This window comes from Aquila chrysaetos, chromosome 13 (assembly GCF_900496995.4).
Source record: "Aquila chrysaetos chrysaetos chromosome 13, bAquChr1.4, whole genome shotgun sequence".
In the NCBI taxonomy this organism is placed as follows: Eukaryota; Metazoa; Chordata; class Aves; order Accipitriformes; family Accipitridae; genus Aquila; species Aquila chrysaetos.
In genome coordinates this window covers 8199320-8227127 of record NC_044016.1, presented here as the reverse complement: position 1 = coordinate 8227127, position 27808 = coordinate 8199320, and the positions used below count along the sequence as shown (strand labels likewise).

General features: G+C 38.7%; 1 protein-coding gene across 5 annotated transcripts in view; it reads right to left on the bottom strand.

The window, feature by feature from the left end:
• RAB3GAP2 (RAB3 GTPase activating non-catalytic protein subunit 2) overlaps positions 1–23586 on the bottom strand; it is a 50709-nt gene extending 27123 nt beyond the window's left edge. The window contains exons 1-9 of one of the 5 annotated variants that reach the window (XM_030034977.2): positions 23404–23586; positions 11832–11899; positions 8386–8509; positions 6774–6855; positions 4672–4719; positions 4481–4556; positions 4232–4333; positions 3022–3121; positions 367–465 (exon numbers count right to left, since the gene is read on the bottom strand). In XM_030034977.2, the coding sequence (XP_029890837.1) occupies positions 367–465; positions 3022–3121; positions 4232–4333; positions 4481–4556; positions 4672–4719; positions 6774–6855; positions 8386–8509; positions 11832–11899; positions 23404–23512 (808 nt within the window). In that variant the 5' untranslated portion in view covers positions 23513–23586. The remainder of the gene's footprint in view (positions 1–366; positions 466–3021; positions 3122–4231; positions 4334–4480; positions 4557–4671; positions 4720–6773; positions 6856–8385; positions 8510–11831; positions 11900–23403) is intronic. The other 4 variants (XM_030034979.2, XM_030034978.2, XM_030034980.2 and 1 more) reach the window with 4 other exon arrangements.
• Positions 23587–27808: the final 4222 nt, after the last annotated feature.

Here is a 27808-nt window from a genome sequence, read left to right as displayed (position 1 = left end):
ATGTGCTAGACTCAGGAAAGACCCATACCAGTCTTAACCTGCCTGCCAGACAGTTCTTTAACCTGACAGAAATAGGAATAACTGCACCTGACCCAGTCTCTCTCAGCTGTTTCTTACCAAGAGAGGACAAGACAGCTCCAGCTGTAACATCCTTTCTCCCCTCAAGTGGAGAGGGGAGGCTCAGTCAGACTAGAAGTAAAATATATTTTTGATGACAGTTAATGAGTTCAATCACTACAACAGTCTTCTCCCACTATTTATTTCTAGCCAACCATTACCACTAAGCGCTCCCACCCCAAATTTAACAGCACAAAAACATTCAGTTTTGTTTAAGCCAAATATTTGAAATTAAACAGAAATGCTTACCAATACTAGCATGGTCAACTATTGTATCCACATCTTGCAAACCCCATTTCTTATAAGCTAATGGTGGAGGCTGAACATTCTCATTGCCAGATGCTGCAGCTGACAAAAGTTGATAAAACACAAAAAAATTTCTACTGAGTCAAAGACAGAGGAATAGCATAACAGAGGGAAAAAAAACGATGCAATCTGAAGCCACAAAATAACTTAGTTTTAAATTAACGTATATTTAAAAACTTGCTGAGCTAAACTGGCCTTCTGAAATACTTACCTTAATGAAATGAAAACATTTTTAAAAATTAACTGAATAAAATCGTACATGATATTCCATCACAACTGTACCTGCACAACCATACTTGCAGAGAGCTTTGTTTTACTAGTCATTTATGGTTTAATAATCTGTACAATTTTAAAATGCTACTGCAATTTATTTCTGTGGTCTGGGCATGTTAAAGTGGAAACTCCCCTGCCAAAGTATCTAGTGAATGTGCTGACTTTGCAACAGTGTGAGGTAAGAACAGTGGTAAAATTAAAGCAATGATTGAAACTCTTCAAAATATCCATTATGACAAACATAAATGATCAAGAATGAAAGAAGATATAGCATTGGCTACAGATATTACAACTCGCTGTAGATGCTTCTCTGCAAATGGTGATCTCTCATTGAAAGAATAGAGCGTGTTCTGGTTGTGAAAGCAGATGGGTATTTCTCATTACGGTGTCTGTTTCCTTTCATATTTGTTGCATGATTCACAGAATATCAGTTTTTAAAGTTCTGATTTACAGAAGTTTTGCTTTCTCTTATATTCCATAGAAATGCTACCTTTTCATTAAGAGGATAAGAATAGACATTATTAGATAGACCCAGGGAACCACTTAGTATGGCAGATTATGATCTGAGCAGAGCTAAAACCAGATGTCTAGGGAAGAAAATTAGAACAAGGACACATATCTGATGCTTCCTCTAAAGCAGCTTCTGAAGAGACCTTCTCAGCCAGAGGTAAGCTCTAAGCACTCAGTAATCATCCATAGCTTGTTTCTCCACTAATTTGTCAGTCTCCCTCTGAGCCCAAGCAAGCCTTTAGCATCCACACCAACCTCAGGCAAAGAATTCCAGAATTTAACCTCACACTACAGAAACACATGTCTACTTTTTATTTTGACTTTATTATCACCTAGCTTCATTTCATGCTGCTTCATCCTCAACTGGAAGAAAGAGTGAGCAATCCATTCCTATTGGCCATCCCCATATGATTCAGAGAAGAGCTGTCTCACCACAGTAGCATTTTTCAGTTCTTTACCACTCATCCTTTCTATGTAAGATTCAAGTCTGAGTTTAAGGGTGCTGCTGTCCCAACAGTTCCTAATGCTGTCATGCTGGCAAATCCATTGTGCTTCCCACCCACACTCAGCCTCATGATTGTCTGCTGATGTAGCTTGCTGTAGAGGAAACAAGACTTTGACAAATCTGAAGTTCAATGAGAACAACCATCAGGAAATTTGGGAGAACAATTCAGCAACAGCACCTGTTTAACATTTTATCTTGCAGAACTGTAACAGTGCCATACTTGTGTAATCTACCACACAGTACTGCTACGTGGTTCTCCTCTCACCCCAGGAAACTGACCCTGTTTCTAAATTAGAGTATAAAGAGGCACTATACTAAAGGAATAGAATCAAAGGCTGCACAATCAAACCAGGTATCAAAAGCTGTTAGACATTAACACAAAGAGCAGTGACCATTACCAACATCATCATCACAGCATTATCATTTCTCAGAAAGTCCTTACTGGGAAGAAAAGCATTTCACTGACAGTGAAGTCAGCACCCTGACATGCTAAGAAGCACCTTAGCAATATGCTGTGGGTTAACCCCAGTGGGCAGCTAAGCACCATACAGCTGCTTGGTCACTTCTTCCTAGTGAGATGGGGAAGAGAATCGGAAAAGCAAAGTGAGAAAACTCATGGGTTGAGATAACGACAGTTTAACAGTTAAAGCAAAAGCCCTGCATGCAAGCAAAGCAAAATAATGAATTCATTCACTACTTCCCATCAGTAGGCAGGTGTTTAGCTGTTTCCAGGAAAGCCTGGCTTCAAACTCTGAATGTTTCCCCCTTCCTCCTTCTCTCCTCCCGGCTTTTATCACCAGGCACATCATATGGTATGGGATAACCCTTTGATCAGTTGGGGTCAGCTGTCCCAGCCATGACCCCTCCCAATTTCTAGTGAACCTCCAGCCTGCTCGCTGCCAGGGCAGTGTGAGAAACAGAAAAAGCCTTGACACTGTGTAAGCACTCTTCAGCAATAGCTAAAACATCCGTGTGTTATCAATGCTGTTTTCATCACAAATCCAAAACATAGCACCATACCAGCTACTATGAAGAAAATTAACTCTGTCCCAGCCAAAACCAGCATACAGTATTATGGTGAGAACGTAAAAGACAGTTAGTGCTACTCAGACAACTTGTGCTCCGATAACATTTTCTTGTAGAGGAAGAAATTTCCTTGTATGCAGTAGATGCCTATATAGTGATGGACAAGCAAGGGAGATCTAAATTCCACCTTGATTTGATATTTAACAAACATAAGTAAGTTTCATGTAATGTAATGTAAAGTAGTATAAACAGCATCAGAAATAAACATTTCCTCTCAAACATACCTCTTGCTACCTGATTGCGACATGCTCGAAGGGACTGAAAGAGGCTGAAACCATCAATTGTCACAATTGCTGCTGGGTACAAGATACTTAGCTCTTCATTCTGTGGAAGAAAATGAGAGAAGGGAGACAAAAAAAAAAGTTACCATTGTAACAGCTTCTTTTCTGGCTTTTTATATTATTAACTACACAAAGATGAGGATTACATCCAGAGAGTTAATATCTAACAAGCCACAGGCAACAGACTAAGGCAAAACTCAGTAAGGCAAAATCCAGTAATAAACCTTCCAATATACAAATAAGTAAGTTATTTAGACATGTAATTTTATATTTTTATCTTATTTCAATGACTTTTATGTTTGCTTAATATATTTTATGGCTTAGGGTGAAAACACAAAAGTTACAGCAGCTTGAGAAGGCCACCGAAAAACAGGTTTATCTGGAATGCAAGTATCAACGTTTTATGAGCCAAATTCTGAAACTGGATTAGCGCCTGAATTACCATTTGGGCACATAAATGCTAATTTGGTGATATAAATTCAAGACTCAAATTCCTTAATGCTTCTGTATTTCAAAACTGATCTCAAAATGTCATGCTAAATCACATGAGCATTTCTATAAAGTGAACTTGGAAATTTCTGTAACTTCATTAGTTTTCTGTATAAAGCATGCCAACTCAGCCAAGAGAAAAGGAAGTTGGCTTTTCTACTAAATAGCTTGAGTTCTGCAAGAGCCTTCTCTGCGGGAAACACTCATAATGACATGCAGGTTCCTAGCACTATCTCCTACAAAGATTGTTTTCATCTTCAGCTATCTTCTCTGTGAAATAATTAAGATAAGTTCTTATGAATGAGTACATATAGCTCTTGGCACCTGTCAAGTTGCATTTTCTCCTTTCATCAATACATTATCATATTTTGTGCACATAAATGAATAAACAGGAAATTAATGAAGCCTTCCTTTGCAAGGTTATCACAGAGAAAAATAGAACAAACATATAGAGCTAACTAAATACTCCAAAAAAATAAAAATAAATTCTGAATCCTCAAACTATACAGGCATGATTACTTCTAGAACAAGAAATCCAGTCTCTTGTTCTAAGGAATTGTCCACCCCATCAAAAACTGGTAAAGGACATAGAGGATTCACAGCAGAGACTCCCTTCCATACCCCATAACACTGCCACTTCACTTTTGAAATAATCTGACAAAACCTGTTCTGTGACACCAGGATGCCTGGGAATTTCATAGGTTCTGCACTTAAGCTGTAGGACTGGATCTTCATTTAAAAGCTGTGCAAGAAGCAGTACTCCACTCTAGAAGAGAAAGAACAGTAAGCATGAACATTTCTGTCCCTTTTCTTAGAGAAGGCAAAAAGCACTACCTGCAGAAACCAAAGTTTTATAGAAATAGATGTTTATTACAATAGCTTGCTTGTGGCCCTGCCATGCTGAGAAACATACCTCGGTGTAAAAACGAACATAGCCAGAGGTGAAGCCAACCACAATGCAGGTCCAGTCAGGACGGCCTGTGGAACTCCTGTTTCACAAAGATATACTAGAAGTTAAAAACAATCCAGCTCTAAGCTGTAGACATATAACAGTGTAATGTAAGATGACTGATGATGCATGTACATAAGAATATCAGACCTTACCTCTTCTGACTTGCCAATGGAATACACAATACACTACTCACACATTCACTAGAAACAAAAAGATAAAACTAGTAAGTATATTTTTCTCCAGTTGTGAAATTTTGCTCTACGCAAGAGATCTTGCCACGTCAGCATTTTTTATATTTGAGAATATATTAGTATAGCACACAATATATCAAATTCATACTAAAAAAAGGGAAAAAACCCTTTTCATTTTAAAGACATTTTCAATTACTAGTTCCCCACTGCCCAAATAGATTGCATGAGTGCTTATTACACCTTGTTAATGTTGTCTTTCATCATTCACAGACTGATTACTCTGCCAGTACTCTTCAGTAAAGGTTCAAGTTAAAACTCCTGTACCTAAAGGTAAATAATTTTTTTCTGATCTATAATGATATACCAAGAACAACCACTTTTTTAAAAAACCAATTGAACCACACGTATTTCAAAATAAATTTGTGAAATACATTACACAATTAGGTAGATTTTATATCCGTTGCATTTCACTGTTTTATAATCTGACAGCATTTGAAGGACTAACATGGTCTTCCCAGTTAATGCAATAACTGAGCATGCTCAATGCATAGCAGGCAAAGCACGCAGAAGGCAAGCAGATGAGCAGGCCTCAATATCTCAAATCAAAAGTTATTTAACTGTTACCATGACAAAAGTTTTACAATGTCTGGGGAAACAGAAGCAGTACAAAGGTTTTATGAAAGAGCACATAAATTCAAGATGACATCCCAAACAGCACTTAAAGCATAAATGCCCGCAGTACTGTTGATTATTTGCATTTCGGGTCACTTCCATTCCCCAGTTACAGAAAAAAAGCTTTCTAAATGCAAGTTTGACATGAGTTGCAATTCAATTCCAACTTCAAAGCAATGTTAAATATCTCAGTGTAATCTCATCTTCCAATAGCAAAGCTTAGCCACAGAACGTTATCAGTTGAAGGCAACTTTGTCGGTGGCGGGGGGGGGGGCACAGGGCACGGAGAAGTCAAGTCCTTTGGCAATCGGACAGTAATTGCCATATTTACATTTCCACAGAAACAGAAACCTCACCTACAGGAAACACTCAAAAACCTTAAATCAAGACGTAGTGAATATAACCATGCCTACCTAAAAAAAGCTACCTGTTCCATATGATAGTGTCTGTTGGGGCTGTAAGAGTAGTAAGAAACAAACCCCCAAACAGAATTTCTTTTCCTTTCTTTAATAAAAGATAGGGTAATTTCAGTGGTAGTATGGGGAAAAAAAAAAACTTTAAAAGAGAGGCACATAAAACAGGTCAAATGGGTGGCAGCAGCAATTTTATAGAAAAGGATTATGATTTTTACAGATTGGAGAGAAGCTGATTAAGTCAGCACCTCCTGCAGCATAACAGAAGGTTGAAGCCAATAGGGAGCATGTTCAAAGGCAGACAGCAACTCAAGGCTGCAAACTTAATAACGAAATGCAAAATCCTCTTCCATATGGGTGATTCGAGAAAGCGTCTGTCTGGTTATTTGAAGACAGATCGAGCAGAAATATTGTACAAATACCAAATGTATGACCAAAGCAAATTTTCCAAGTCCCTAAATGACTTAAAGCCCCAAACCATTTCTTGATCAGAGAGATTACTTTATATTTCCTTGAGGTTTTGAAAATGAAAAAAAGTATTTCTAAAACAACTTCATACATTTCCAGTTGCAACATCCCCTAACAAATTTTCATCTCTACTATAAAAGTACCTTTTTCAAAAAGGGTACTTATTTTTTTCCCTTCTAGAAGAGGAACTTATAAAAAGCATAACCCAGATCTCTTAAAAGATCTAAATTACATGCAAATATGCTGATTTGCACAGAGAGTACCTCTTATTTTGTATGAACTTGTCCTGAGACATCACACTACGCATGAAGAGTGACCTTTGCAGACAATGTTTATGATCACCCAGGTTTACACCATTTCTGTTTTCAACACCAAAATGCATAAGACCATGAATGCACTCAGATGAAAGCAAAAAAAAAAACAAAACCAAAAGTACAAGTAACAAGCATATGCTACTAATTATTAAACATGAAAATGACACTTTAATCACAGCTGCATTTCAACACCTACCCTTCTTCAACATTCAGAGAGCCACTCCAGCCAACAGCATATTGCATTTCCTCTTTTCCCTTGTCACTGTGCTTCCATTTAGCTGCCATTAAGAATAGACACCATCTATAAAACTGTCATGTTTTGCATCTCACAAATGTAGTTCTATTCCTAATCCTTCTATTCTGTACAATCCATCCTACCACATTTAGATTAAGTACCAACTGCAAACCTTGAAGATCATAAAAATAACAAGACATTTTTAGTGACTTTTCTAAAGAACTCTCATGTTTTCTTAGCAATTTACATGGAACAACACACTACTAAAATTCTGAAATGCCTGGTTTTGTTTAAAAAGATTTATACAGTAATATCTACTTCATCAAAATTCAACTAATGAAACAGGGATCCTTAGGAGAAAAGTACTAAGCAAGGGCAAACTTCTTCTGGGAAGATTACTGAAGATGAGCTTAAACAAATAGAAAATTTTAATTTTAACTGCCAAGAAGAACATGGGAATCCTACATTAAATCTGACAATTTTTAATCATCGATCATAATCAAGGTTAGAAAACACTATACTTTATTATTCACAGGGTACTATTACAGCTGAAATTTGATTGTTGAATCATCTCCCAGGTGCCAATGGACAACTGAAAAAAAAGTTAGTGTTGTGTGCCATTTGTCTGACAACCTGCAACAAAGAGACACTTCTGTCACTGTGTGGTACAGTTGTCACTGCGCAGTTCTCCAGCAAGTCAGCTAAATCACCTCCTTATTCTTGATCCAATAAGAGTTTTCTGAGGAGTGCTGCTATCCTTTAATTTTTGGTGAAAAATTAGCAACTAATCTACATTTGTTTTGGAACACACAGCTTTGCAGGGAATGACAAATGCAGCATGAGAACTCAATGCAATCTACTTAATTATGCAACTCTGAGCTCCAACACCCTGTTTTTGTTTTAAAATGGTGCAATATTCCCCACAGCAAGAGGTTTCCCTTCATCATGCTCACCTATCACCAACTGCAGCTGTTAATGGCACCAGCATCCCAGGCAACAGCACATACGTAAACAGCAGCTGGCTGATCAGTGTTCATATATTACTAAGGGTCCTTTAAAAGTTCTGAGAGCCCTACTTTAGAGCAAAATATAAAGCCACCCATTCTTCAAGATGGAGAGGAATTTTCTATCAAAGGTGGAAATCTCAAAAACAAACCACCTCAATACTCCCTCCTCCAAGTGACAGTGGCTCAGTTAGCTCATTTTTTCCACAGGAAAAGAAAAATGAGGTCAAGTATTTCTTAATGGCTAAAATTAACACAAAAGATTTGGTTTTCTTATTAAGCACAATTAATGTCAATATCTCTGAGCATCTCAAACAACTGGGTAGTTACAGTATATATTAATTATATGTTAAAATAGTTTTATCAGATAAAAGATAGCTGAGAAGTAAAGACAAAACAACTTACTTGCCAAGCAGTACCTAGAAAATTCATTATGTGTATGATAAAACACTTCAAAATTCTTGAAGCTATGACTTGGGGGGTAAGCAGATGGGGGTGGGGGGAAGCAAGTCTTGTCCTGATTACTATTAAGTGTACTAGCATATATACTTAGTAGAATGTATACTTACGCACTAAAAAGACTGCTTTCTGTTCATTAGCTATTACCATCAGGTCGTTTGTTGGTGACAAGGACAACACACAGTCCTGAAGCCAGTAATTTCTCCGGTTCTTGGAATTAGATTCCTCTTCCTCCTACAGGTAAAACTTTAGTCAATGTATGCAAAAATTTTTAAATATAGCAGAACTTGCAAGATTCATGACAACAATTTGGCTTGCCCTCAATACCAGCGCTGAATGGACTATTACTTAGCACGTCACTACAGCTCCAACTTGCATGAAAAGCCATGAGAAATGCATCAACCTTGCACTAATTTTGTGTGTTTACAAACAGAAAACAAAGAAGTACTTATCACTCTACTCCTCAAAATCTTCTCCTTTCACCAAAGAGACACTAGAAGAATGAGATTTAAAGTTTTATTATTATTGATTAGAGACTGGATTCTCTCTAGTTACTCTTATAATCCATACTGAAAATGAACAATTTATCCAAGCTGATGCATTAAGTAAATATATGCACGTATGAAGAAAGTAACTAAGCTGGCATTCACACTAAAGCCTCATAGTAACGTGCAACAGATATCACACGCCCTTCCACAACAAGGAACTTTACAAAGAAACAAATTCAACCTAAGAAGTGCCAAGTTTTAAGGGTTTAATGATGGGTAAGTAAAGACTTAGATGCCATCGTAACGTATAAAAGCAAAAAGATTGCATCTTTTTTCCTCAGAGCAACAAGCCAAATATTTGATTGCGGAACAAACAAGGTCACTCTTGCTAACCATAGCTCACAGGCAGAAAGTAGGTCGTAGGTTTTGAGCGGACTGCTACAAGGTGTCTCGGAGATGATACTCTTGCTTTCTTATCTCCATCCTCTTACCCTGATCACAGCAATAAAAACACCTTCCCTTGTCCACCATCTCCATTTCTATAGACACATATCCAATCCTACCTCCTCCTAGTTCTCTAACATATTACTCCATCCTCTAGTATCTCAAAGCAGCTACGCACAAATTAAATACCCAACAACTTCAGTGTGATCATTTTCTGATCTGTGCAATTTATTATGTTGTAATGAAGTTGCATCTACTTGAAACTATACACATTTACTCCCAGCAGGAGAAAAAAAACCACCAAACTGTAGGAAGAATTTGCATATCATACTTTTAATCAGGTATTCATTGTATTTATTTCCTTTCATAAAGTTGTACCATAAAAGCGGTCACTTTGTGCACAGAAGAATACCCTGTATATCCATCGTAAGGTCTACATTAACACACTACAAACATTCTAACTACCTTTGTCCACACTATCTCTTAATTTTTGCAAGATAACCTATTTTCATGTCATTTTTGTCTGTTGATGGACGCCAAGTTCTATAGCAACAATTTTTCCCCTAATTACTGGCATTTTTCAAGACTTTACAAAAAGGTGATGAAGTTGTCCGAGATACTCATGACAACTTTAACTCCTCCTGAAAGAGATAAATGTATTATGTGCAAAAACACATAACCAAAACCTAAACGAAAGCCTTGTACTAACTTTTAATGTCATGGTTTTCAAACTGAAGAAACAGAAATTAAAGGCTTATTTAAAGATTAAAAGGAATTAAAATTATATCTCAGACAGATAGTTTAAATAAAATTATCTGTAGGCATAAACAAAGAACTTGAAATTAAAGACATAAAATATGGCCATCATAATATGAACAAAAATAAGCTAAGTGTTAAAACAGGAAAAGCGCTGAACTTGTCAAAAGAAACTACTTTAAAAGGTGAAAGACAGAATTATTAAAATCAGCATTTAAGACAAGATTTCAACATCATCATCCCTACAAAACAGCTCATCAGTTCCATAAAAAGACCTTATGGAAGAAAACTTTTTAAAAATTTTAATTTTTTTTTTTTTTTTTAAATTTTCAGTGCCTTCTCAAAAGTTGCTGTTCCATGAAATAAGATACTTGTCCAGGTGACTTAAGTAATTCCAAGAAAAGATGTGTTTTACACCAACTATAATGTAAATCAACGAACAGTTAAAAGTTTTAACAACGGAATTCATTGTTATATTATACTAGTAATTCTCAATTCTGTGCTGGACTGATGCACTCATTCTGGTGCGTGTTCAGACATACAGATTCACATATTTATATGTTCCTACACAGAACAACCTGTTTGCTGTAGATGACGGTATTTTATTTCCGAAGAGCTTGACCTGGAACCACTAGCAACTTTGGAGGAAAACACATAAGCAGAGGAGAAGGAGGTCTAACAAGAAGGGTGTGAACTACCTGGCAGAACAGTTCGACTTTTTAAAGAAAAGAGTGAAAAATAAGACAATTTCAATCTGGCAACACCTGCTAGTTCTATCAAATTACAACATAAGTAAAAACAAAACATTTGTTCTCCTCATTAAGGAGGTTACAAACATTACAGCACATCTAACAAAGACGTGGCCTGAGAAACACACTCATTTCATGGCAATTACAGTGGAGCCGAAAACCCATCCTATTTAAAAGCTTTTATACTCTTGTCATTCCCTGACATCAGCATCAGTGATTCATCCTTGGGAGACACCATGCTCATTTCAACTTGTTTGTGACGTTAGCTGAAAAATCCGTTTCCCTGCTGAAGTAAGTAGTTACAAGGATACTGCCCAACTCCTTGGGTGTACTTCCTGCACACTGAGATAAAGACAGCAGATAAGAGAGTTTTGTTAGCAAGGTGAGGTCTGGGTTCCTCAGTCTACCCCATTAGCTCTCTCTAACAGGGAATTAACCAAGCAATTCCATTCAAAAGATTCATCCAGGTGCAGGGGATTTCTACATGGATAGCTTCCCTAACATCTTATGCAAGTCATCTGGTAGCTAGAAGCCTCAGCCTTATCAACAATTAACAGACTAGCCATATTATTCTTAGTTTAACTAGTTGGGCAGAGGGATGTTTTTCCCCCTTTAAAGAGCAACTGTGGTGCCCCATCCTACATACGGAATTTGATCCCTCCTGTAACACTATCTGCGCATCACAACATAAAAGGAGTACTATGTCATCATTAGAAAGATGCTTGTGTTAGTGGCTCATGATTTAGGAGGTTTTGATATATATTAATTCATGGCAGATTATTATAACTCCACTGCCACACCCTACTGTCTCTGGCTGGCTATAGGACAAAAAAGCTGCAGCAGCACAGAAAGATGTGTGTATACTCTAGTGAGAAAAAAAAAGCTACAGAATACAAGAATATGAGTAATTATCACAATTGGTAACATCCAAGGTATATTTAGAAACAATTACAGGAGCAAGGGACAAACAAGCAGTCACATTTAAAACACTCATTAGGATCCTTCTTGCCTGGGTGATAACTATATAGGAGGAAAAAAACCACACCACACACACAAACAAGTGGAAAAGTCTTTTAGAATAGGAAAGTTAGCAATGAAAACTCATATATAGGGACTTACAGGTTCTTGTAATTCTGCTTCATCCCAGGCTCCCCAGCCACCATCTTCCCAGCTTGTTGATTTGCCTGCTTTAAGCAAAAAAAGATTTGTCACATGAATACAGCACAGGCAATGAAAAACACATTCAGAAAGGATTGCTGGTGGTTGTTTTCCTTTCCCCACCAATGTGTTATAACTTCATTTACAGCAGATACTAAATGAGTTCTACAGAAAGAAACATGAAGTGGTAGAAATGGCTGTCTTCTCTGTATTTACTTCCATTTTTGACACTATGGAAAAGCAGTAACAGAAGATGTTACACCTGTTTCCAATTTATACTTAGGTTACAACACCTGTACCAAATTAATTCTGACAGACTGCATCTAGAACCATGGGTAAGTAACATCTTACAGTGCCTGGTACAAAACATCATAGATCCTTCAACAGGGCCTCTCTGCACTTTACAAGAACAAATTATTCAATCAAATTTGGTTTTTCTCAGTTTCTCACAGACATTTCAAGAGAGCCAAGACATATTTCTAGTTTTATACTGCAAGCTGAAGCAAAGAGTGAAGGCATAAGGGGGGGGAAACCCTATGTGTCCTCTTGACAAAAACTTTCTCCAGCAGGTACAGAGACCTAAGACCTCACTGCAAAATTTAAACTTTAGCTTGATTTATCTAATTATTACTACTCGAAAGACAACAAAAGCCCCATCCTGTACATATTAGGCAGCTACAGAGGGCAAGTAAGGGGACAGCAGGCTCTCTCCAACCCTTCAGGACTCTATGTATAGGCCCCAAATGTTTTACTGACTGGCATAAGATGACCTGTAACACACCACAAGAACCACATATGCACAATTTTATGAGAAACAGTATTTCTACACAGAATTAAAAAAATCTTCCTTTCCATAATGGTGTATTTTGGTTTGGTTTAAGTCAATTGCAGGATCACCCAGTAGCAACATAAGCTCATTTTAACAGGGAATGACAGTACATGGAAATTCCCCTGTGACAACAAAACATCTGAGCCCAGGATAATGCAGATCCCACCACCACTCCCAAAGCAAAAACTGAAGCTGTGGCCTCTGAGGGGAAAATGAGCACAAGGACCTTGGCTATTCATGTCTTTGCAAGACAACGCAGAGGAAAGTTAATGAGACAATGATCAGTTTCAATTATGTCATTCAGAAACCTCAGAGAAACCACAAGCTTACAAAATACCTCAAACACCTGACAAAATGGAGATTCATAGAGACAGGCCTACTTCTCAGTTGGTTCATAAGAGTGAATGTAGTAGACTTGTGTAAAACAAAAAAAATCTGTGATTCTTTCACCTAAAAATACAGAACTTGATGTGAATTTAAAAGACTATGCAAATGGTAATTATGCACAGGCATTTAGCAGTAGAAGATGTACAATTCTCAGACACCACCATCACTGGAAACCTCAATAAGTCAAGAAGCATCACTGTAGTTCGGGAGAAAAGCCAAGCACTGACTTCTCTCTAGAAGCACTAGCATGAAATATGAAGCAGTAACATCAATAACTTCAAGACTTTTCCAAGAATTTCTTTCAAGTTTTTCATTGACTGATGTCATGGCTACTTTGACCTTAAGAAGTTCTTTAAATGCCATGTCTCAAATTAGTTGAAATTTAGTTTTAAGCAAGCAAGACTTTGCCATTTTGGATGGTCAAACAGTACAGACAAGAAGGTTTGTATCAAGAACACTCCAATTCTATTTGATCTAAAAACTCTGCTTCCTTTACCACCAAAGGCAGAATCCAGTACAACAAAACAGAAATCTGTATTCTGTCTGTTTAGGCAGATTTTTAAACTTTTGTATGGCTAATGAAGACAACCTTTAAAAAGAAATTTTTAACTTACGCAAGAAACTTTCTACCAATGCTGTTGAGAAGGTATTTCACCAGACTGTAGAAGACAAAATGCCCACTCCATGAACAGCTTTTGTTAAAACTGAAAGGTCTGTACCATCTACAAAATGGGCGAGTCAGCCAGTTTAACTGCATCATCATCAATACAGATCTGACTGCACAGTTATTTCAGGCATAACTATATAAGCAACAAGCTTCCAAGGGTTACAGTCCCATCTTGTATTTGAGGTTGAGAATTTTCTGGTGTACAAATATATAAAAGAGAATTATGGCAAATACTGTTGAATATAAACCACAAGAAGAAAACAGTAACTAACTTCAATGTTTAGTTTAAGATAGCTAAGAAAATTCTACTTCTGTTTACACATATTATCTCAAAAGGCAACAAAACCTCCTTCCTATAAAATTCATGGAGGAAAGAAATCTGTCAGTGTGCCACAGTCCAGAGAGAAACATAACCATACCCAAGAAACATAGTCAAGGCCAATGCCTTCCCTACAGCTCAGAGCAGACCAACCTTTCCAAGAAGCATCAGCCACCTCAATTCTGAGACTGAACACCCAACATAAAACTTCAACTGTGAGGATTCTTGCTGCCTCTTTGCAAATAGCTACATTTTCATGGTTGTTGTCATCTTCCTTGGATGAAGCTAGATCAATCAAAAAAGAATGGAAAAATGAGGTAATGGTGATGCACTATCCCACTGATGAAGCTGCAGAGATCTTTCAGAACTGTGACCTGCTCTGCAAAGCCAGCCTCTCCTCCACCTTACAAGGGTTTACAAGTTTGCTCCTTCATATCCATCCTCCACATTGTATAGACTGCCCCTGCATGCGCTAATCATATGTATTTCTCGAGCCCCTGCATGCATTCTTTCCTTGCTTCCATACACTAATTTTTTTTTAAAAAGAAATTAAAAATAAAATTTTTTCCTTATCCATATTATTCAGACACTTCACCTGTGCAATGGCTACTGAAGCAAGGTATTAAACAATAGACAACTAATCTCTGAAACAATAGACAGAGAAGCAACAGAGGGATACACCTGTCATACTTAAACTCAAAGCACACTGTTATTCACCTGTGCCAATGAACTACAAAACATGGCACAGCAGCTGTCAGCTTGCAGATACTTTCCCATGCACCAGTACCTCATAAGGTTGGTCAAGTGAGAGATGACATAGGATCCAAGTTCTGTTTACAATGAAGATTTTAAGAAATACCCCACCATTTCTTTTAGTAACATTACAGATCAGAACTAGCAACTGTGGAATGTAAGACATTATTTAGTAACCAATACCTAAACAAGCCCTAAACAGTTCTTGACTTGCAACATGTTTGTTTCTTCCAGTCCACTGTTGGGAAAAATCAAGCTTTCCTGTGCAAATCTGCATTTCCACTCATCTCTATCTAGTAGTAGATGCCTGGTAAACAGTTCTCCCTACTTTGATAAAGCAGCAGCAGTATTCCAGATTTTGTTTTACTGGGGAGATAGCAAAAATAAAAGTTCATCTACTGGGTCTACAAGAACCACTTAATTCTTTAATTTGAAGCATATAGCATTAAAACTCCATCATCAGCACATTTGAAACTTGAGAGCTGCTTTAAATGCTGCACATGCACAGCATTGGTTTTAACGTATAAGAGAATTCATTTCAACCATATTTATCATTAACTTAATACCCAAAAGAACAAGTTCTACTGATAAGCATGTTTTGTTTGAAAGACAAGAACAGAGGAGAAACTTCAGCAACAGATCTAGACCGATGAGGTCTAATTGGCATTTAACAGGTCAAATTCAATACGAAAGATGTTTTTACTCCATCTAAGACTTCCTCCCCAAATTGCAGAATCTAACTCTGAGCCCAGAAAACTGCCACTGTCCTCCCTTCCAGAGCAGCATGATGACCTGGGGCAGGCAGCAGAAGCCATTCCCTCCTGCCCTCGCATCTACGTTCCAGCTCTATGCAGCAGGTTACCAGAGGACATGCTTGGCATGGGCTTGCCCAGAAGAGTCTATGTTTGCCCAAGTGGGAGAGCATGTGTTGAAAACTGGACCCCCAAAGCCACAAAGGTCAAACTACCCCTACCCTACAGTGATATATAGCTTTAAAACAAGCAAGTTTATGTTCATAGACTATTTCTTTTAATAGGTAAGAAAAATATCAACTCATGCACAAGCTAGTAATCTGTCCTCAACAGGTTTTAGATTATTAGCCATAAAATATCAAACTGCATCAGCCAAAAGACTAATATGTACATTCTTTGTACATACAAAAATTATAAATAAAATCAAGTCATGCATCAATTTGTTTCATATCTTAATGTACTGGTTTTGCCTGGCATAGAGTTAATTTTCTTCATAGTAGGTGGTATGGTACTATGTTCTGGATTTGCGATGACACAAACACACCAATATTTTAGCTCTTGCTGAGCAGTGATTATACAGCATCAAGGCCTTTTCTGTTTCTTACACTGGCCTGCAGCAAGCGGGCTGGGGGTGTGCAAGAAATTGGGAAGGGGACATAGCTGGGACAGCTGACCCTAACTGACATCCCATACCATATGATGTCATGCCCAGCAATAAAATCTGGGGGAGAGAAGGAGGAGGGAGGGGGTGACATTCAGAGTTATGGCATTTGTTTTCCGAAGCAGCTGTTACACATGATGGAGCCCTGCTTTTCTGGAGATGGCTGCACACCTGCCTTCTGATGGGAAGTGGTAAATTAATTCATTATTTTGCTTTGCTTGCATGCAGAGCTTTTACTTTACCTATTAATCTGTCTTTATCTCAACCCACAACTTTTCTCACTTTTACCCTTCCGATTCTCTTCCCCATCCCACTGTAGGGGGAAATGAGCAAGCGGCTGTGTGGTATTAGCTGCCTACCAGGGTTAAACCACGACACTTAATTGCATGTGTGTTGTCCGTTGGGTTTATGTTCTTCCAGCTTGTTTCCCATTCATGCTTTAAGATCTTATAAAACTAATAAGCAATCATTTCTTGCCCTATTACTTAAGTGCAAGAGTTTAAATTTTTTCTATGTATATTTACTGCAATTCCGATACCATTGGATTGCATAATTAGTGAAGAAATAGAAGCAGTTTCTTTTCTCTTCAGGCCAAGGAATTTTAGAAATAGTTTAGAATCTTCTTGCTGTTCAGTAATCATAGGCCATTTATTCCCAAAGCTCCTCCAACATGGGGACTGACAAATATATTAGGTTGTTTCGACAGCATTACTAGGAAGCCCCTTTTGAGAATAGTATTACATTTACTTTCTCTTATCACTTCAGACATCCAAAAGTGGGGGGGGGGGGGGGGGGGAGGAGATGACACTCAAACTAAGTTAGCTCGCTAATCTGAAAAAGAGCCACTTGAGCAATTTCTCTTCCTTTAGATGGTCACAATTGCTTTCCACAGAATAAAAGATGACTAAGTTAAATATAGTCCAGATACTACACAGATTCTTTAAAGAATTGCTGTGAATTTCCATGGCTTACAGTTGTAACAACTCCAACAACAAAGTTTGAGGTACCATGGGGGGGGGGGTGCAGGGGAAGCTTTGTGATGCTATATAGCACAGGAAACAAATGAAACAGACTGCATACGAGACATAGAAATTCAGCTTTCTTTCAGGTGTAAGTGACAGCTTAAGTTATAGCAAGAAAGAAGTTATCCAGTAAAGGAGGTGCTAAAGCAGCAAAAAACTCGGGTGCCAAGATAATTTGGACAAAGTACTCTGACACCACCCTGTCATGTGTTGAGAGCATGTCATTTAGTCTTCCCCATATCTCAGAATGTATTAACAATTACAGATGTAACACAGTTCAGGTAGAGTGCATATTTTTATGATATTTTACATAAAAACTGAAAGAAAGGCATCTTAAATATATATAATGCAATCTGGAGAGGGAGGATCTGATTAAAGAGGCAATACAAAAGAGCTTGTCAGAAGACTCTTCAATAGGAATATACCAAATTCAGTAAGAGGGATACAGAAACAGTTAAGAACAACCCTACTGCTAAATGCAATCTACAATTTGATTTTGTAATGTATTTTTTTTCTCTTTGTAACCTTGTTTGCAACTCTGAAATAAAAAGCCTGGCATTCTGTATTTCTGAATTAAATTAGCTGATCCAGATAAAGCAAACTGTGCATGCACAACTCCAAAGATGTTATTTAGAGCAACCAGGCTGAAGAACACTTTTCAGGGTGCTGTCAATGTAACAGGGCTGGATTTTGGAGAAGAGTTTCTCTGCCAGGCTTAAGCCATGATTCCTACCGTAAAAAGAAGCAGTAAAGTGACACCTCATAGCTCTGAGAAACCCCCCCAAATCAGGGGGCTGATTTTTTTCTTCCCCCTGAATAAGCAGCAGCATCTCAAAGCTGTGTGCTGTGCCACACACCACTCTGAAGCGACCAGCTCACTATCATAGATGCAGGTATCATTGCTTGCTAACTCCCAAGGACAAGCTTGGGTTTATTTTTTTCTTCTTATTAACTTCATTTAGGTAATGGGAGATAAACACACTTGGGAACTAAAAATATCTGCACACCAGGAAAGTACTCATTTTTTTAATTTCATCTTAATGCCCCCGAAGTTCAGCTAGCAGCAGTCCTACCCAGCTATGTCACTGAACTGCTATCATCAAGCCTATCAAATATTTTAAAACACACAGTTCAAGCTCAGAGTCTACTTGAAGAACAGAGAGCTATCAATTTAAATAAATTGTGGTTAAATTCCTCAAATTATAAAGACTGTAGAAAATGTTATGTGTCTTTATTGCTCAATTTTCTGCTCCTTTCAGTTAAATATCCATTAATTTCTTAATGCTAAAATTCTGTTATGCCTGTGAAGCTTTATCACATTTTGCAAATAAGATGGATTTTTTCATTCACGTGTACGCCTTATAGACAGTTGTATAACGGAGTTAACAGTTACAGCTGTTTTTTGATCTAGCCAACACACATCCCAAAACATCTTCAACACAGCACGCTGCCAAATTAAAAGTAATGCAAATACTTTCTATTCCCAGTATTTGCACATTTGAAGCAGCAGTTTTCAAAGCCACTTAGATACCACTACGCTCAGGCTCCACAGAGGATTTGTGCCTCATTATTAACATTAACTTTTCCCAAGAATCTTAAATCCTCATGCTTTATTAGTCCTGTTCATTAAAATATGAAAAACGTTGAAACCCTTTTTTTTCCCTAGAGAATAAAGGTATGGCAACTCCATATGAAGCATCTTTAACCAGCTTACTCCACAATATCGTTTTTAAGCCATGTAAGGCAAGATCCACCCCAACACCTTTTATTCTAGCATCTACAATTTAAAAAGTAGCTATATATTGCTTCATGGCAGAACAATGGTCACCTCAAACAGTCTATAAGCTTTACTTAAGTTATTTCAGCATTGCACTATCAGCAATCTTAACATATGACTGCATAATGCAAGCAAGAACAACATGAACCCTTCCTTCCACTGTTTCCTGACCTAGCAGGAAACAGGCACCTGCAGAACTGACTTTACACAAGGTTCAAAGGAAGAGGACACTTTTTCTTTTCCTCCCCAGTTTACCAGACAAGTATATCCTTTACACAAACTAGACAAACTGTTGGGCTACAGGAAAAGATTAAGTGAAGTTGTAGTTGATAGGATGCTTTCCATCATCTTTTTCCACTGTTGAATGTGTTTAAACATTTACCTATACAAAGGAAGGAAAAAAAAAAAAAAAATCACATTCCCTTAGAATAAAAGTGCAGATTTGGTTTTTTTTTTAAACTCAGTTACCTACATCTGTATTTTTAATATAAGTAGCACTTCAATAAACCTTTTCAAATTAAATTTGAAACTGACAACCTAGATTAACTTATTATAAATAAATTAAATACGCTGCTATGTCAACTATGACTAGGTAAGAAGGTACAGCTTTTTTATTCATACTAAAGACACCTAACTTTGAACTTTAATAACAGTCACAGTATCACATAGTGATTTAGAAATGTATACTGCTTGCATTTTCAGAAACAAGCAAATTCTTTTCACTTAAAACCTATCTACAAACATGCTTTTACATTAATCACCTGAGATTTTAGTACAGCCAATACACTCACAAAAGATATTTTGGTTATTTTGGTTAGAATTAAAATATGGCCAAAGCTAAAAGAGCAGAAAAAACTGCTTTGATCTATAACTAAGAAACCAGAAAAGACATGACCTACAGCTTCTAACAAAACCCTTAAACCCCACACACTGAAGATCCTGGAGGCACCTTTTCAAAAACATTTGATATCCAATATCTGACAGGAGCTTTTTAAAATTCTACTAAGCACCTAAAACATCAAGTTATGACTCAAAAAAAAAAAGTAATCAATTTGTTCATTGAAACACTCTTTGTTAAATAAAAATATTTTACAAACATTTGTTTTCCTAAGGTAGCCAGCACTATAACCTTTAAATATTGGTGAAAGAATTTCCATACAAATGCAGTTTAACTTAAAAAAAAAAAAACCAAACACACACACAAGAAAAAAATAGTAAATAAAAGGTGCTGGTTCTCCAGTTTAAAGTAAAAAATACTTAGAACTTTGACATGTGCTTATTAATATTTATGTAACTGTTTATATGTGAATAAACATAGCTTAAGTTTAGTACAAAAGCTGTATTTGATAGCAAATGAACATACTTTCTTTGTTGAACTTACCAGTAAAAACAAACTACTCTTTAGCTTTTTTTCCCCTGAAGAGTAAAAATATAAAAGCAGACTAAAATTCACATTTCTAAATATACAACTTTATGCAACTACTGTTTTAAAACAGTGCATTCTGCCAATGCAACAGTTTTCACTAAAGCATTCCCTGATAAAAACCATTTATTTGTATCTTGCTTAGTTAAAAATATTTGCCATGGCTTTTGTGCCATAAGAGTGCAAAATGCACTTTAAAAAAAAAAAAAGCCCAACAAAAACTTGCTTGGACAAAATTTTTTTTCTTTCCTTAGTGCACAACATAAGAAGCAGAGATTTGTTTTATGTTCTCACACTTCTTCACTAATACTTTATTTACAGCAAAGAGTTCTTCCATGTGGACAATGTAAAAGTCAAGGTACACAACAATCATCAAAGAGAAAAGGGAGTAATTTTGGACTGTCATGCAACAAGTCAGTTGCTTACTAAGAAAAGTGAATGAATTAGTATGTATGCAGAAAAAATAAAGGAACAGAGACTGAAAAACTGAAATAAGTTATTTCCAGCCAGAGCAAAAACCGTGGGTGCAAGACCAAGAGATTAGCAGTAGCTGCAGGACCTATACCATCTCAACCTGAGTTTCAAAACAACCCTGCAGCTTAGCTATTCAGTTGGTTATGCCACAAAGTAGCAGCAGACTTGGAGGAACAAGCCCAATGGGAAAAGAATCTCCTGTTCCACACAGCCGAACCCACTTTTTCTAACTTGGGATACCTCCACAATTTACTTATTTCTAACTTAAAATCCTTCAGCATATTGTTAACAGTCTGTCTCCCTGTCAAAGATGAAGCAGAAATCCTTAGTGCATTCAAAGTGACTAATTATAATCTTATTTAAAAGTCACTTTGGGAACTCTCACTTGCTTACAATTATGCTCATTTATCCTGAACCATGAAAACAGCTGTGGTATCAAAAAATCACAGGAACAAACGCAAAAGATTTCAAAGAATCTAAATAAGCAATATTTTGAGAAATACTTCATTCTGAATTCTGACACTCTGCCTCAATGACTGAATGAGCAAATATAAAAACAGTCCAGAATACAGCCAACTCATTAAAATGGAAGAACAGCACATTTTTAGAACATACACCTTTGCTTCTATCATTTTTGTAGTTTTACAACATACTAAATGTTTCCTCTCTTTACAGCTGCCGTTTGATAAATCCACTCCAACAGAAGTATCCAAAAGTTATTTTATACGAACTTCTCTCACATGTACCACCAAATACGAGAAATATTTTAATTTCTTTCAGAAATACTTTTAGAAACACAAACACATTACAATCTTTTGCTTTTCTCTTCAGTATTCAAGAGGCACTAACAGGACCCTACTGGTTCCAGAATCCCTCCTTTAGATACAGATGACACCAAAACAAAAGCCATATGGAATCTGTATGCATTTTTCAGAGCATTATTACAGTCAAACAACAAGCACTAGTACCAGCACATAACTGTTTTCTACCAAAAGTTTTGGACAATGAAGACTGACTGTATAAAAGTCTTCCAGAATTACTTTCTTCCAAGTGCATTTCAACAAGTAAATTAAAGTCAATCTTGAACACAAGAAAAGGCAATAATAAAATACAACAACGTGCATACAGAAGTTTTAGTGGTAAAGTTAACTAGCTGAACATATAGTGTACTATTAAAACTTTTTCACAATTGTTGTGTCACCTTTTTACCAGGACGTGCAGTGACAGGACAAGGGCCAACAGCTTTAAACTGACAGAGGGTAGCTTTACATTGGCTATAAGGAAGAAATTTTTTACAATGAAGGTGGCGAGAACTGGAACAAGTTGCCCAGACAAGTTACGGACATCCCATCAGTGCCAGCGTTCAAGGTCACTTTGGACAGGGCTTTGAGCAACCTGATCTAGTGAAAGATGTCCCTGCCCATAGCAGGGGCGTTGGACTAGATGGACTTTAAAGGTCCCTTCCAACACAAACCATCCTATAATCTCCCCCCTCTTTATTCCCCCACAGACCTTTTAAACTTTTTAAAAAAGCACCATACTGCTTTCTCTCCTAGCTCTGTTTACAGTTGAGAGGGCTTTACAAGCATCCTCATTAACTTCTTCAAACACTTTCCTTCCATGCTGTTGCCAGAAAGACAAAACATCAGCCACATATAGTTAACACATTACAGCACCAGCAACATACAGGCCACTGTTTCGTTTCCCTGTACCGTCTATCCTGGTCCTTCTTCTCTGTTGAGTACACGGATTCTGTGCGAGACAGCTCAACTTTTGCCGTGCATTGCCCGACGCAACAGAAATCTGGTCCACAGCTTCGGACTGTAGTTGCTGTAAGATTGACTGTCTTTTTATTTAAGATGCCAAACTAAACCTTTAGTATACTTTAAGCACGTTTGGCATTATTAGACAACCCTGCACGCACGACGTTTGTTAACTTTACTGGCACGCTTTCAGACAACCGCACTCTCAGCGAGAAAATTACAAACTTTCATCTCGAAGTTAGCGGCACACAGGGTCTGTGGCCAAAGAGCTTCACCTACGCACTACAGGATACGGACCGACACCTGAGCACAGCTGAGCACCCGAAACTTCCGGACACCAGGAGAATCTGAACTTGCGGGGCAAGACGTGGCACCTGCAGCAGGAGAACCACCCTGTACGGCCCTTTATCACGACGGTAACGATGCCGAGCACTCAGCCACCCGCGGTTACCCCCTACACGCCCCCGGCGCACTCTTGAGCGGACAGGGACGGTGAGGAGAGCGGTGACGAGCTCAGCCGGCACCCCCGGCCTCGCCGTCAGGCAGCCCCGGCTGCGAACAGGGGGCAGGGGCGCACGGAGCCCCGAGGGGGCCGCGGGGAGCAGCCCTCGCCGCCGCCGCCCCCACACGCGCCCCAACAGGCCGGGCCGGGCCGGGCCGGGCCGAACCGGGCCCCCAGCTTCCCCACACCGCGGGGCGGACTCACCGCTCTCCTTGCCGGTCGCGACGCTGCCCTGACGGCGGTTCGGGCACAGGAAGTCGCGAGCCGCCTCCAGGTCCTGGAAGTAGCCGAAGGGAACTAAGGCGCACGACATGGTACCGCTACCGCCGCCGCCCAACCCGGAAACGGTCGCCGACTTCCCTCACGACCGGCGCCGCGCGGCCCTGCGCAGGGCGCATGCGCAGCCCGGAGAGGCACCTCTCCCCCCTCCCGCGGGAGCTGTCACGTGACCCCGGCAGGCGTTGGCGGCGCCGCGTCCGCCTCGGGCGGGGGAAGCGGTGGAGGTGGCAGGGCCGGGATCGCGCTCCTCCTCCTCCTCCTCCTCCTCCTCGTCCGCCGGGCAGCGACGTGGCTCCTTGCGGGCAAAAAACAGTGGCCCAGCGGATGAGGCGGCGGGATCGGCGGTGGCGGGCGCTGCCTCCCCGCCGCCGTTCCTGAGGGGAATCGCGGCCTACGTGTCCGTTTTTTCCCTGGCCCCTGAGCCTGCAGCTGGCTGGGGCCGCTGGGAGCGGAGCAGCGCGGCTGGGGTACGAGCTGCCGTATGCCTGCGGCCCTCGGGCGGTAGCTCTGCTCGCGGCCCGGGCAGCGGCTGTGGCAAAGCCCCGTCCTGGCAAAGCCAGGAGGAAGAACGGCCGCCGAGTCCTGTGTCGTCTTCTCGGGGCCGACTCATCGTGCGGTCAGTGGCAGTAATTGGCATGTGAGAGTCGCGTTGATGACAATGACTCTGTACTTGGCAGGGAAGGCGAGACCGTGTCCCAGCCGGCGTGAGTCTAAAGGAAGGTGCTGTGAGACGCTGGTGCAATTTCATCATCCAGGCCTAATGATGAACAAACACGGCCCTAAACACCTATGTTACTTTGATGAATAGGGAACACCTTTAACAGGTAGCGAGGACAGGGTTTCTTTCAATCTGAATTGCTTTTGCAAATAGAAAACTTTTGTTTGGGTTTAATGTCAAGCAATTTCTATTCCTCTGAGCACTGAGGCATCTCACTGGCAGTAGTGATTATGATGAGTGAGATTTGCTGTGGAGTGACATCAGTATAGTGTTGACAGCTGATCCACAGCCTCAAAAGTCTCCCCTTAGGGCAGAAAAAAAGCATGTGTGAGAAGAACACCAGGCGACGTTTTCTGGGCCCTGAAGAAATAGAAATTGCCCTGTCCCCAGGACTTAACAGTTTTTTTCTAATGAATCCTACTTTACCATATGGTTGCTTGTTTTCACACAGATGTCTTTTATTTGGTAGATAACTATGCATGTGTGTCTTTAGTTGTTAAAAGCAGAAATGATTGAGCAAGTAGTACAAGTTATTCTGAAAGTTTGGGTTGTGGTCTACGTTCTTTGGGTGGTCTTTAAACACCTTCTAAGACTGAACACATTTTTATTAAGAAAACTTTCATTCCAAACTGGAATCCCATTTGGACTGTCCTGAAGGCCCAGACTGTAACAGGCTATAAACTCTAGAAAATCTGTTGTCAGATTTTCAAAGAAACTGGTTTTAACTTATTCTGACAACTTTTTAATGTCTTCAGCTGTTCTATTTTGTTGCAGTAATGAGGACCCACCAGCAGTTTTTCCCTTAGCGACAGCAGGGACATTTAGTTTTTACATTTAAAATCTGTGGCTTCTCAGGCAATACACAGGTTAGACTTGAATTTAAGCAGATGAATAATCCCATGCCTATTCAATACAGAGTTGTTGAATCCTGTTTTTCTGAACGGGCATAAAATTACATGCTGTATACCAATGGGGAGGAGGTTCTTCAAAAATAAGGTCACAGTGTGGGAAAGGTTGAAAGCAACTGGTATTGACGAATGGCTAATGACTTTGAAGATGCTCTAATTAAACATGTAAAGCCTGTAGGGAAAAAATATTTAATGACATTTTAGATCTGTAACATGCACAGTTGCTAGTAATGTCAAGTGAATAAAGAGTATGCAAGAAATTAAATTAACAACCTGGTTTGTCACTCTTTAGTGATATTTTCATCACATTATGAAAATTTCCTTATTTAGAGACTAATGAACAGTGTAAGACACTGTCATATCCCTGCCTGGTTTGCTGCACACAAAGAAGTCAAGTTACAAAACCGCCAAGATACCAATTAATGCATAAAATAAGGCAATGAATAATTCAGCAAATAATATTCCAAGACAGGGTTGAGGCCTGATGAACCCATGTTATCACTTTGGCTACTGAATTACCTTTTGTGTGTTTGTTATACTTTCTTCAATAGTTACTAATTTTTAAATATTCATTATAATTATATGGGAGGCTATTTAAAAAATCACTCTGAAAAACCTCTGTCATAAATATTAAGCAAAGTTCTTGAAGCTATTCAGATAAATGCTTAACATCCAAAATTAACAATACATTTACAGCAACAACAATACTTTGCATTTACCTAGGTCCTGTTATTTGGAGACCTTAATGCAGTTTACGAAAATGCATAATTACGGATGTTAGGGATTATCACTTGGGAAAATGAAGGTAATGAAAGATGAAGTGATTTACTCAGGGTCAATCCACAGATCTGTGGAGTACTGCGAGTAAAACTCTGCTTGCTTCATCATCAGTGATGATCTCCACCTGTTGTTCGCTCATGCTAGTTGGCATAAATGAATGTGATTATACTATCATATGCAGAATCCTGCATTTGGTCTTTGATAATAAGTGAAAATGAAACCAGCAATTTAGTAATAGTTATAGCAGACACATCTATACCATAATGTCAACTTGATACAAACAATCACCTTATCAAACACATGCATAAGTGGCTTCCAAGTAATGCAGTTAGCACTCATGGGGAGGGAGCAAGAATTAATCAGCGTTGAATAAAATGCAGAGAACAGAGAGAATATGGAGAATCCCAGTCAAACATTCGTGCTTGTACCAAGCCTTTTGCTGCTGTCTAATCACAGCTAAGCATTGAACTGTATCCTTAGATGCCTGAGTAAGTTGATGTCTGTCTCACATAGGCCAAACATCCACAATTCCTAAAGCTTCAGTATAACTTACGGTGGTTTGTCGCCTCTGAACATCAATTTGCATATTTATATCTTTATATAAATTTCTAAATTCAAATTTATATAAATATATATAAAATATATTTATATAAAAATAGAAAGATATAAAAAGAGCTATATGTCACAAAGTTACCTGTCTTGGGATATCTGTAACAGACCTTTCTGTCTATCCAGTGGACAAGGCATTGAATTCTTTGTTCCAAGCTCCCACAGGGGCATGAGGCAGAACTGGGGCAGGGCTAGAAGCATGCAGATTCATTACTGCTGTTACATACAGTTTGTAAAATCTAGTAAAGGTTGTATTTGAAGAACTGAGAATGGAAAGATGCACTTGATATTTCTCTTTTCCTATATATTACATTTCTTGCATATAGAAAAATATATTCTAAACCTGAGTTTGTGGAGGAAAAACAGTATACTGAAGAAATTACTTCCATTTTGTCCCTAGATGAGATGTTCTGACTTACAGCAAAAGCAGGATAGGAGGGAGGGCCAGACAATATGTCTCTTCTGATCGTTCTGAGTTGGGTTAAGGCTGGATGTAAGCAGCCTTTTTTCCTCTCTACATATTTAGGCAGGCCACTGCAGGCAGCTCCAGCTGAAATTTATCTACAACAGCCTTTAAGGCTTAACAAAATTCTGGCTGTGCCTTGCTCCAAATTCATGCTTTGCAACTTGAGGTAATGTGGAAGGCATGAAGACTAGTGTCTCGACTTGACTACTCTTGAGATTTTATTCACAAATCTTTCTGGAGAGATGTGTTTACTATCCTGGCCTTCAATTAAAAGAATATTGTCACTCAAATTCTAGATATCTGAATCCTAAATTCATATTCCAGATTTTTATTTTTGAAGCACTAAGATTTTTAAAGTAACCTGACCTTTCTTCCATCGTTGAATGTTTGTGAGTGATGCTGTGCACTCAGAGTCCTATCTTTTGCATTTCTTGATTTTCACCTAAAGGTGTGGTTTAAACACTGTTTTAACTGAGAGCCAAGATATATTCCCACATACAAATACCTATAGAGGATGGTGAAAACCCCCGAAGTTTTCTTCCCACAGTTTCCTCTGGATTTTTGGAAGGCAGTCTTGGGACAGAAGGGATGCATACCATAAATCCTACACATCCATCTTGGAAATGCCATGCCTCCTGGTTGGAGATTGTAACCCTTAGTCTGCTAATTTCTGTGTAATAAAGTTACCCGCATACCTCTTTGGTACACTTCGGGCTTATGTGAAGTTGTAAGCGTTGGGATTTGATTAATTGTAATCCATGCCTAATGCTTAATAATAGAATATTTTAGATCTGTATATATGTATTCAAAACATACTCTGTCGTGCGCACTTGATTCCTGTCCTGTGCT